Source organism: Pelodiscus sinensis, chromosome 12 (assembly GCF_052426305.1).
Source record: "Pelodiscus sinensis isolate ZL-2025 chromosome 12, ASM5242630v1, whole genome shotgun sequence".
Classification (NCBI taxonomy): Eukaryota; Metazoa; Chordata; order Testudines; family Trionychidae; genus Pelodiscus; species Pelodiscus sinensis.
The window spans coordinates 17251054-17264229 of record NC_143063.1 but is presented as its reverse complement, the minus strand read 5'-3'; the positions used below and the strand labels follow the sequence as shown (position 1 = coordinate 17264229).

General features: G+C 39.2%; 1 protein-coding gene across 9 annotated transcripts in view; it reads left to right on the top strand.

Annotated features, from left to right (window-relative positions):
• Positions 1–11691, top strand: part of FTO (FTO alpha-ketoglutarate dependent dioxygenase) — a 391784-nt gene extending 380093 nt beyond the window's left edge. For 6 of the 9 annotated variants that reach the window (XM_075940288.2, XM_075940298.2, XM_075940290.2 and 3 more), the window contains one exon: positions 10511–11691. In XM_075940288.2, the coding sequence (XP_075796403.2) occupies positions 10511–10652 (142 nt within the window). In that variant the 3' untranslated portion in view covers positions 10653–11691. The remainder of the gene's footprint in view (positions 1–10510) is intronic. The other 3 variants (XM_075940300.2, XM_075940292.2, XM_075940295.2) reach the window with 2 other exon arrangements.
• The last annotated feature ends 1485 nt before the right edge of the window (positions 11692–13176 follow it).

Below are 13176 nucleotides of genomic sequence, written 5' to 3'. Positions count from 1 at the left end.
GCTTTTACTCCCGTCAGCCTCCCTCTGTGAAGACAGCTCCAAGCTCGACTTAAGGTAAGCTGACTCCAACTACAAATTTTATATAGCTGGAGTTGTGTAACTTAACTCAAGCTTCCAGGTCTAGTGTAGACCCAGCCTTGGTAATGTGCATTTAGAAATAACTGGGTCAGCTGCTTTTGATAGGGCACTCAGTTGGAATCTCTTCCTAAGACTCTTGTAACCAATGTATACAGGGTTGGCCAGCCATTATTTTACAGAGATGAACGATAGTGATCAGAAAGCAGTTCTGTCCCTGAATGCACTAACAGCATTCAGGGAGATGAACTCACAGCCTACTTCCAACAACCCTGAACTTTTCTGAAGTTCTGTTTTGTATCTAGATGTTGTGCCTGCTTCTTTTTCTAAAACGTGCTGAACCAAATGCCTAGAACTGAACCTTAACCCTGAACCTTCGGGAAGTTCAACTCCAGTTTCAAATGTAAGTCTGGCTGCTAAGGCCAGTTTCCAACTAAATGGTCTTCCTAACAGAGCCTAATAGTAATTACACTCTGGTACAGTTGTCCAAGATCGAAACTCTCTGAGAGAAAATACATAGTTAATTCAATGGCTATTGAATATTTTTCTTCCAGTGGTAGAGTCACAGTTTCTGCAAATATGTTTATTTTCATTGTTGTTCTCTAAGGACAATTAGTCCATTCTATTGAACAGCAAGGAAAGTTACTTAAGACCTCTGAAATTGTATACCTTTTGTTCCACAGATTTCTGCAGTTGTTCTACAGCTCTGTGCAGCAGAGCTATGGAATTCAACACTGCATTCCCTAAAGCTTATAATTGGGCTGCCTCAGACATGATACATATAATCTCCAAGCCGTTTGACCCCTATATTGTTATATGCAGTCAGGTAGAAGCAATCCAAGTTTCAGGTGACCCTATCATGTGACTGAGATCAGAGGTCAGCAACTCCTAACTGTTCAGCTGTCAGAGTAAACCATTCATCATCATTGTTATGTTACTAACATGCTGACAAATAGACCTGGATATAAAATTGTTCTCAGCATTCTACCTGATGGCCTTAAACCTTAATTGGTAGCTGTAAATTTTCACATGTTAACAGCTACTGTGACCAGGCAAGTGCCTGGAGCAGAGGGAAGGATAAAATTAGGCCTATCATAATTTGTTAAACTGTTAATGTCGTTAATGGACACGCACCTGGTTAAGTGGATAAATGCTTTGTCTTTACAACGCTTTCACCAACCCCGCTGTTTTATGATAGGCATTTTTATCCTCATGCCTTTCGATTTACCATAAAAATATAGTACAAGATCATTTATTTTAATGGCAGATGTTACCATTTTGATACTTTCTGAGGAATTTATCCCACTCCCCCATCCATAAGCAAAGGTGAAGGACGTTGTCCACCATCAAACTGAATCTTTACTTAAAAGCAATGTTCTTCCTGTTCTTTACCAAGCAAATCAATCTGTTTAGCGAGTCACATTTAAGTTTTCTTTCTATGACATCTTAAAATAAAAATGATAAAAGATTCTAAACTGTGATTGTGAGTTATATCAGCTGATATACTCAGATGAAATGCAGAGCCAAAGAATCAATCGCTGTCAGACATTTAAAAAGTCTGGATTATTTTTAGAGGAGCAGTTGAGTTAGTCTGTAACAGGAAAACCTTAAAAAACAACAAATAGTCTAGTAGCACTTTAAAGACTAACAAAACATGTAGTCAACCCCCAACTTAAACCTGTCCAACACATTATCGAGAAACTACAGCCTATACTGGAACAGGATACCATACTCCAAAAGGCTCTGGGAGACAGACCCATAGTCTCCTATAAACAACCACCTAACCTCAAGATGATTCTTACCAACAACCACAGGACATACCACACTAATACCAACCCTGGTACCTTCCCTTGCAACAAACCCCGTTGCCAGCTTTGTCCACATATTCATTCTGCTGATACCATTATTGGACCTAACCAAGTGAGTTATAAGATCAAGAACACATATTCCTGCGCATCCAGAAATATAATTTATGCTATCATGTGCCGAAAGTGTCCGTCTGCTATGTACATCGGGCAAACATCTCAGACACTTCGCCAAAGGATTAATGCCCACAAAACAGATATCAGACAAGATCACAAAGAAAAAACAGTTTCTTGCCATTTTAACCAGAAAGGACACTCTCTCAATGACTTAACCACCTGCATTCTGCTACAAAGACCTTTTACATCTGCACTTGAGAGGGAATCCTCTGAACTGTCATTCATGTTAAAATTCGACACTCTCCGGGAAGGAATGAACAAATACTCAAACTATCTTACCCATTACCAAGATAGCTTCCCCAATTATCACCTCTAATACCATTAGCTCACAGACATCCCACTCTCCCCACCTCTAATATCATCAATTCACAGACATTTACCTTCCTTCCTCCCCCCGCCCCCTGCATCCCCCTCCTGTTCTGAAATGTGATTTGTCCTTTTCATATGTGTTCATTTTTTTAAATTGTATCCTTTGGTATATATGGTTGTGACTATTTTCTTCCACTATTTGATCTGAGGAAGTGGGTCTGGCCCACGAAAGCTCATCATCTAATAAACCATCTTGTTAGTCTTTAAAGTGCTACATTGTCCTGCATTTTGCTTCAGCTACCCCAGACTAACACGGCTACATTTCTATCACTATAAAACATGTAGATGATATCATGAGTTTTCATGGGCAAAACCCACTTCTTCAGATGACCAGAGTATACTGAGTCCAGAACCAAGAATAAATAAGGGAACGGGGGAGGGAGGAATGGGCAGGGAGGAAGAAAAAGAGAGACAGTGAGTAGATAAAACTTAAAAAAAACCTATTAGTCTAGTAGCACTTCAAAGACTAACAAAACATGTAGATAGTGAGTAGATAGTTAAAGTAGTTATAGGAGTCTGTGAAGAACCATTAGCATCTCCATTGGTTGGTTGGTTGGTTGGTTGGTTAAGTCATTAAAAGGTGGAAGATAGTGTGTGAGCCATCCAGTATCCCTGTTTAGACCATTAGCATAAGAATTAAACTTGTGAATGAAGTTAAGTCCCAATACTTCTCTATGTATTTGGCTTGTAGAATTGGTCTGAAACAAAACAGCAACTTGGAGATCCATTAATGAGTGTCCAGGAAGATTAAAGTGCTGTCCAATAGGTTTTGGCGTGTTGCCTTTTTGGATATCTGATTTGTGTCCATTAATTCTTTCCGGTAGAAATTGTCCAGTTTGGCCAGTATACATTGCAGTGGGGCATTGCTGACATTTGTTGGCATAGATCACATTAGTGGATGTGCAGTTAAATGAGCCTTTGAATAAGTGAACTCTGAGTGTGCACATTCAGTTTCTTTAAAAATGCTGAAACCTGTTCACGTAAAATTTCATATACAGCATTGGGTAATTGTAGACGAGGGCTACTCAACATACAGCCAGTGGGCCATATCCGGCCCACAGCCTGTTTGTTTGTGGTCCGCAGATGGGATCCTTTGAACATGGCCTCCACTGGGAACATGCTCCACAACAGCAAGTTAATATAATCGTCTTCTGTTGATATGTGTTTTAATAGTTAAATTCTGGAATTAAAAGTGCTGTCATATGGGTGGAAATTGGGTAAATATTTAATTTTATTAATATCAGCAGAACTGACTTAAATGGGGCCTGTGTGTTGTATAGTCTTGCCTTAATCTTTGTATTCATGCCCATCAGTGTAAACGAAGCTATTTGCATATATTTGCATATGTATTTGCATGTATATACAATCACACTTAAGTTGCGGCCCTCCATATGTGCTGTGAGTATTATCGTGGCCCCCAGGGCTTCCAAAGTTGAGTAGCTCTGCTGTATGTATGGTCAGATATACATAGCTATACAGTTTGGGCTGTTTCCCCCATGAATACCATGAACTCAAGATAAGTCCAATAGAAATATCATCCCTGGCTTTATTCAGCATGGCACATAAGCTTGTGACTCAGACCCTTAGGCTACATCTACACTGGCCTCTTTTCCGAAAGGGGCATGTTAATTTCACAGGTCGTAATAGGGAAATCCACGGGGGATTTAAATATCCCCCGCGGCATTTAAATAAAAATGTCCGCCGCTTTTTTCCGGCTTTTAGAAAAGCCGGAGAAGAGCGTCTACACTGGCCCCGATCCTCCGGAAAAAAAGCCCTTTTCCGGAGGATCTTATTCCTACTTCAAAGTAGGGCTTTTTTTCCGGAGGATCGGGCCCAGTGTAGACGCTCTTTTCCGGCTTTTCTAAAAGCCGGAAAAAAGCGGCGGACATTTTTATTTAAATGCCGCAGGGGATATTTAAATCCCCCGCGGATTTCCCTATTACGACCTGTGAAATTAACATGCCCCTTTCGGAAAAGGGGCCAGTGTAGATGAGCCCTTAGAGTCTGATTTTCAAAGATGTTTAGAACCTGCAGTTGCCATTGACTTCAAAAACAGGCTCTTGGGGTTTGGTGTCCTTTTGCTTGGAATCTCTTATTGATCTTTTCCCTGTGCCGCTGTTTCATAAACACATTGGACAATATCTTTAGCCTAGTGCGTCACTGACAGCGTTCACTGTGGTGCCTAATTCTTTACATTTATATATATGATAAAGGGGTGGTTTTAATGTTTAGAGAGAGAGAAAGAGAGCAATTGAGATGATCTACTACAGTGTTTCTTAAACTGTGTTCCGCGGAGAACAACAGAGTTCAAAATGGCTGTCCTTAAAGGGGATGGCAACTTTTTTTTTTCCTTAACAAAAAATCCTTGGTGTTCCTCATAAAAAACCAAATTATAGTCTCGTGTTCCTTGGTCTTATAAAGTTTAAGAAACACTGATGTACTATATATTTATAGATTTTGTCTCTTTATCCATTATTCAAGATCTCCTCCTAAAGAATAAGAGCTAGGACCACCAAATTCAGTATACAGCTTCCTCTTATCATAATTTAAAGCATCCTAGGAAAATGGGATGTGCCTGAAATGGGATTGCTTCTCATAAAACCAAACCGAAAAGAGACAGAATCACCAGATCAAAATTGATAAAACTGAGCAAATGTTGAAAGACACTGAACCAAGATAAGCCAGAAAAATAAGATGAACATCACATAGGATTGCTTCTCAGTAAACCTTACAGAAAAGAGATAAAACGGATAAAGGTGGAGTAGTGCTTTGTTTTGGCATAGACAGATCAATGCTTAATGTTTGAAAACTAGAAGAAAATGTTATTGGAAACTACATTAAACCTAGCAAATGATAAGAGTGTATGGGGATGAAGAAAAATAAATTGATGGAATTTCCATTTTTTTAAAATTACTAAAAAATCGAAAAAAAATTAATAATCTTTTTTTAAGAAATCTGAAATAAAAATTAACTTCAGAAAATAACACTCTTTGCAAAATGCAATCATTTAAATAAAGCATGTACATTTTGCTTTAATAAAAAAAAATCAACCTTAATTGAGTTAAGGACCTGAGCAATGCCAGGTCAATCTGCCAGAACTAATAATCAGGCTTTCAATCTGTGCATTCTAAAGGATTTTCCAACTCTAAGAATTGAGGTCTGGCCCTGCCATTCTCTGCAGTGTGTAAGTGAATGTCCAGCCATGATAGGGGGAGAGGCATCAGCACAATGCCTCCAGGGATGCTGAAGTAAGCACCTCAGTTATCTCCCTTTTGGCACTTATTAGTCATCGCCTTGCCTCACCAAGCCACCACGTTTTGCACTCCTGAGCTAAGACAGCTGAATCAAGGCTACCTCCTGTGTGGGGATAGCAGGCAGGAACTGGGCTCCTTATTCCCTCTTCTAGTTTACCTGTCTAAGGTGAACCACTGTAGGTCCCTGTGGAGTAGATAAACATTTTGGTAGAACCCAGAAGTCATCTCTTTCAATTCCTTACTCTGATCACTAGGTAACACTCTACAGTGGCATTAATCGCATACTTCCATAGCACCCACATTTTCTAGTCTATGTACAGTGTGGTCCTTAGGGGAAAGAAAGAATACTGTTTTTTAAAATCAATGGCTAGCACATTACTGTAAAATCTATTGATTAAAAACACAAAGTATAATGTTAGTCATTTAGTCTGTGGAATGATGCAATACTGAAATAAATTTATCCTTTGACTTTTGCATTAACCTTTTATTGACTGCTTGCATACCCATAATTAACACACACTTTAGCTAAAGTGGTTAATTTTCACATAGGATCAGTGTCCTCTAATGTAGCTGACACCCTGATCATCAAAATGTAAGTACAAACCTAGGGACAATAACCAAGGAAATACCTGTTTTAATGAATTTATATTTGCCCATAGTGAGATTAGCCATCAGCTAGGTGAAACAATAGCTCTTATAAAAATGGCTTCTTATTGTTCAATTGAATTGTTAGGAAAGGAAAATTAGTTGGTTATATTAATGAGCAAAAGACATTTCCTATTGCATGCCCATAGCCAGAATCAAACCCAGCTGAATATGGTGGGAGACGGATAATGAGGCTGTAGATCAGTTCACAGTGAATTGTAATCAACTCCTACTTCCAAATGGACACTTGAATTGGGCCTGGGATGGTTTTGGTTGTATTGGTGAGGGCTTGGGGATGTTGAGGCTTTAGAAATGTGTACACCTTCCACATGTTAATAGTTACTAGTCATTTATATTTTAAAATGTCCTCTTCCTATTTGGTGGATTTATATTAACAAGGTGCAGGAGGACCACTTTGGCACTAAGCTGATGTGTTGGAAATACGCTGCAGCTGTTGCTTGGTCTTCCGTGAGCAGGATATGAAAGAATTCAAGATGAAGTAAAAAGAGGGCTTTTCCTGCACTGGCATATACCTGTGTAGCCAACCCTTCTCTGCCAGTCATCTAGGGGGGGCAGGATGAATCAGCGTCCCAAGCTTGACCTGGTCTCATTGCAATCAAAAGCAACTTGTTGACTTAAAGCAGCGGTTCTCAAACTTTTGGGCTCCGGAGCACTCTACATGCGTAAAAATTTATGTGGCGCCCCAGCGATGTGTGTTAATTGCGGCAGTTCGAGGCGATTCTCAGTTATGCTTTTGAAGGCTTTCCAGTTTGTCAACCTCGCAAAGCCCCTGGAGATGTCTCACGGAGCCTTGGGGCTCTGCGGAGTACAGTTTGAGAAACACTGACTTAAAGGGACAAACATCTTTTTTAACAAGCTAGACAACAACACTGCACTGCTTAATGTGCAGTAAGATCTTTCAGCAGGGTTTGCCAGATTCAGCAGCTCACTTATCCTACCTATGAACCCATCACATTCCCAGGTTGCTACATGTAGTACATGTTCCAACTTACTCTCTTTTCAGGAATTGCCCCATTTTGGTAATTCAAATTTCAACCACTAAATATAATACTCAATCTAACTTTGGGTGACCCTAGAGTTTCCCAATAGCACCTTCTCTGTGGTAGATCCTTGCTCCTTTTTCCTCTGGTAGGCGTTAATGTGGGTTGGCAGGAATTCTGTTCTATATTTTTATGTGAGGTTCACCACCTGTGGATATAGTGCCTCAGCTGAAGATACCTGTGTCCCTGTGCAGATTAGTCAGGTCTGTCATTCTGTTACAGTATCCAAGACCAGATCTAGGACACTTCCCTTTACCATTGTGGGAACATTTAGTAAAGTTAAGACTAAAAATATTACTACCAAAAGGATACTGACTGGCTTAATTTAGTTTTGTGGATGCTACTTTGTGTGATAATCGCCTCACCCACATTGTTTACAGTACAGTGAATGCTGCCGGCACAGCATCATCTTTAGCAATGTTTTCGAAGGACCTGATCCTGCCACTCTTTTACTTGTGTAATTCCCTTATAAGTCTGTGGGGATTTTGCCTGTACAAGGGCTGAAAACCCAGGTTAAAAATAGATGATATACATAATGCATGTTTGCCATTGTTGGCAAACTTCTCTCGCTAGGAAAGGGACATTAAAAGAGGCGGAGCATCAGATGTAGATTGGACAAGTAGAAGTAGTGATGGAGCACATTTGAAGAGCTCCAGGTTGGGTAAATATAGAGAGGAGGGCATGGAAATGACGGGATCCTGGCACTGGCCATTGCTCTCCTCTTCTCAGGCGCACTTCTGACCTGACTTGTGAATCAGGAGGCTCTTGTGGATGGCCATTGACATCAATCCTTCATGTAGAATGCAATCTGGCAGGAGGCTCCCAATTGGCTGTCATGTAATGAGGCACATGCTCAAGAAACCATGCCAGCTTGTGAGGTGACCCTTCAGACTGTCGCTGCTAGAGGCGTCACGGGTAGCAACTTATTCTGCCACTCCTGGGCTCCTCAGCAGACAGCAACTTGAGTAACTATTAGTACATTTAAAGTGACAAAGTGATGCCCAGATTTGAAATGTGAGGAAAAAGTTGGTAGGAAATAAATTACAAATATAAATAAATAAATTATAAATAGACTCTGAAGCATACACTACCACTGCACAGTCATTGAAAAGTGATGTGTGTTTACTCCCAAGGAATTTAAAGTGATTGTTTATAATAAATTGACTTTTGCTAAAGCACATAATATGCACGGCAATCTTTACTAGCTGAGCCTCTTGATGTGTCAGCTGTAATAATCTCTACATGGTTTAATTTATCCACTTTTAGATTGAAATGCTTCCACTGGAATATTTTATACTACCCAGCAAAGTGAGCATGTTATTTTATGCCAAGACTGAAAATAAACCAAGATTTTAAAAGCCTTACAGAGTTATACTGTAATTAGTTTCAGCTTCTCTTGCATATTAATTTTCTCCTGTTCCTTTATATAATTTGGAAAATGTCTTCAAAACATGATGGCACAATCAGTTAAGTACCTCTCAGAACTCGTACACTAAACTGCATTTGCTCTAACAACTGTTATAAAGCAGCCTGCAAAACAAATCCTCTGTTATTCTGTACAGTGCAGCTTATCAATGCAAACAGTTTAATATTTATGCTAAGAGGATTGTCACAAGTAGCTTCTGTTCCTTTAATTCTTGTTTTAAATAAATAATGAGAACATTTAAACACATTACTCTTCTCAGGGCCCTGAGGTCAGCTAATCTTATTATTTATGAAGTGATGTGCTACATAATAGTACTTAGTGCATGTTAACAGATGCTATTATCAGGGGCTGATGTGGAGAGCTGAAGATATATTGGAATGTTATGTGTTAATACTGTCCTTGTAGTATAATGTACGATGGATTGAGTGCACAGGATGCTGGTGCAGCAATTAACCACACACCAACATGGGTGTAAAGTTGAAGTATGTTTTCTCATGGGTATTACACTGCCATTAATAATTCCCAAGAGAAGAAGGCATCTTTCATTTGGGAACATTCTCTTCCAGAAGGCCTTAAGAGAGGGCCAGAAAGTTGTGTGTGCTGATCTTATTCATTTTACAGAGCTGAAAGAATTCTATAAAGCCATTTTAAAATATATTTCATTTTATATGTCTCATATAATTAAATAATTTATATTTTGTAAATTAATTACTGGAGATAAAACAGTAAGTTCCATGTGTGTGATCTGATTTTTCTTGTAAAGAAATTAATTCATCTACTGTATATATGCAGTAATTATAATAGTACTTGGCACTTTTTATCATCATAGTGTTTTACAGACATTAGCTAATTAATCAGCAACTGGTAAATTTTTTTTAAAAAGTCATTGAAATGTTACAAATTTTGTAATGCAGTGCAAATAAGTGGCAGCCCGTATGACAAACTAATCTTAGGAGACGTGACTGTTGCTACTCATAAAACTTTACTGTGCTGGGCTGCAATTTAGTTGCATGTTATAATTAGACTTCACTAGTATTGATGAATAATCCATTTAATAAAAAAACACTGTAATTTAAATATTTTCTCTGGGGACTAACATACACTAACCTCTTAATTTAATTTTATTGAAATTTTGCCTACCTATTCATCAGCGGAAATTGTTATTAGCTTCCATTTGCATATATCTCTATACAGTTTTCCCTTTTTACATTGCCTTTTTCAGAGCAAAGGAGGCTTATATACTTGTAAATCTCTAGAATCTACAAAGACAATCCTGCTTCTGTAATATTGTTTAATCTATCCCCCGACCTTAATGCAGTAAATTCAGTTTAATCTTTCTCAATAGTCTAGTAATACACTGAAAACCCACAAACATTTAAATCTGATAATAGTTTAATCACATACTTTAAATAACAGCTGAGATAATGAAAAAATAATTCACCACAAAAAGGTACGCTAACTTAATTTTCTTTCTGATTGGCTTGCTAAGAAATCCGTCTAGATAACACAAAGCTTATGACAGAAAACACGGCCACTTCCTCTATAAGAACAGCCCATTTTGTCTACAGATTTATTTTCTCTCTCGCTCATATATCTGTGAACAAAATATACCTTCCTGAGAGTTTGGTTTCTTGACATTCCTTCTCTTAAAAGTAATTCTTTGTTCTTTCTTTTTTTCTTTTTTTCTTTTTTTTTTAGATGCCAGTGCCAGCTTGCACTGAGTTTGCCAGAAGAGCAAAAGCCAAAGTGCCATCCCTTCTGGGAAGATGATGATTCCAGTATGCCTCTGCCATATGATCTTGAAGAAGTAATTGATAATCTGCAGATTCTGCTTAAGTAGATGGAGCTCTAGAAGATGTGCTCCAGTTTAAAATTACTAGTGCTTCACTTTTCCTCCTTCTGAAAGAAATGTATTCAAAATGGTAAATCAGAAGAGTTATTTTATGTCTTGTCTGAATGCAAATATATGTTTTAGCAGTTTGGCCTTGATAACTAGATTATGGTTCTTATCTACTGTTTTAGTGATTGCCACAAAAAGAGACTAAACATAAAAATATAAGATCTAAAAAGTAAGGTTAATTGTGATCAGTTTTGAAATAAGATTCCAGAAAAACAAGCAATTCTGGGCATGGTTATAAAAAACTATCCTGAATAAAATAATGCTGATTTTCTTTAATTTAAGTTATATTCTAAAATAAGCTATCTTATTTCCTGTTCCTTTATTTCCTGAAGTCTTATAGCCAAAACTAAAAAGAAATTGTACAGAACAATGCCATTCAAAGCTCAGAACCACTCATAGACTCACAGACTTTAAGGTCAGAAGAGACCATTATGATCATCTAGTCTGACCCCCTGCACAATGCAGGCCACAGAATCTCACCCACCCGCTCCTAGAATAATCCTCTCACCTATATCTCAGATATTGAAGCCTTCAAATAGTTTGAAGACTCCAAGATGCAGAGAATCCTCCAACTGTGATCTGTACCCCATGCTACAGAGGAAGGCGAAAAACCCAGGTTAAAAATATGAACTATATTAGCAATTCTCCAGTCAAATGGTATAACCCCTGAGCTTAGAGATTGATTAAAAAATTTTGGTAATGGACTTGCAATTTCATGTGCAGTTCCTTTAATATTCTTGGATGAAGATTATCTGGGCCCCCCGATTTACTCCCATTAAGCTTTTCAAGTTTGGCTTTTACCTCGGATATGGTAATATCTACCTCCATATCCTTAGTCCCATTTGTTATGTTACCATTATGCCTAATCTCTTCATTAGCCTCATTAAAGACTGAAGCAAAGTATTTGTTTAGATATTGGGCCATTCCTAGATTATCCTTAACCTCCACTCCATCCTTAGTAATAAATGTTACACTTTTTTATTGCTTGACATTCCTTTCCTTTGGTGTCCTTTAGTCCTTATATTATGGGAACTAATGAAGAACTTTTCTTTATGCACCCTCTCCACCCCACTCATGCTTTTATAGACCTCTATCCTATCCCCCCTCAGTCTCCTCTTTTCTAAACTGAAAAGTCCCTGTCTCTTTAGCCTCTCTTCATATGGGACCTGTTCCAAACCCCTGATCATTTTAGTTGCCCTCCCCTCTCCCACCCTCTCTCTTCCCCTCTCCCACCTCCTTTTCCCAGTCTCCCCGAGTTTTGTTCAATAAAGAGAGTTTCTATTTTTGAACACACGTGTCCTTTATTTTATACATCAGGAAGGGGGCCTAGGGAGGGGTAAGTGGAAGGAGGTGAGGGAGGAATGGGGTACAAGCCCCCAATGGGGAGGACTGGGGTGGCTCTGCAGGCTTCTCAGGGTGGAAGCTCTCCTGAAGCCTCTTGATTGACCCCTCCCCTCCCCGGATGGCAGCCTGCGGCAAGTGCAGCCGGGCTGATGGCCAAGTGCTGTGATGTGCCGAGTGTGGGCACTCAGGGCACTCCAAGCCAGGACTGCTTTGCAAGTGGGGAAGCCCTGAGAACTGTCTGTCCGGGGTGGGAGTCGGGTCCCTTTAAGCACAGCCCTCAGCTAGCCTGAGGCAGCAGCTCCACGCTCTAAGTCCTAATCTGATGCCCTGCCGGCACTGCTTCTGGCCATCCTTAACCTCAGTTCAGGGTCCACTCAGTGTGGATATGCTAGTTCGAATTAGCAAAACGCTAATTCGAACTAATTTTTTAGTCTAGATGCACTAGTTCGAATTAGCTTAGTTCGAATTAACTAATTCGAATTAAGTTAGTTCGAATTAGCACTGTAGTGTAGACATACCCTAAGGTGCCACAGGACTCCTCTCACTTTAACAGTGAAACTGTACTCTTTCCAGTGTAGCTTATTTGAAGTGAAAATAATTATGCCAACAAAAATGCAGTTTTGCACTATAAGTGCACCTACATTAGGAACTTTGCCAGCCCAGGCATCTGAGTCAGGGATCACACCTCTTCACATCACTGGTCAACGTAGGTATGCTGGCAAAAGTGTGAAATGTAGACATGGCCTGAATATATGGTATATTCTCTACATTTCTGGGACTGTTGCTCTGGCTATCAGCCACCCTTAAAAAAAGGTAAGACGCTTTTAAAGAAATAGCTTTTGTACTTCAATTAGATTGGATTGGATTAGAATCTTGATCCTGTACACACCATTTAACTGATATCCCTTGTGCCAGTTTTCTTGGGACTTGAAAAGAATGCTATTTCATGAGCACAGCTTTTTTCTGCTCTAGTTAAGGCTGGCTGTACCATTGGGCAAACTGCACGCCTCTGGCTTAGGGCCATACTAAATGCTATTTACTTTGGAGATCACTTAAAGATGAACTAAGTTATAGTTGTGGGGATTCTTCTTCAGAAAAGGTGGTTCATCATGCAGACAGC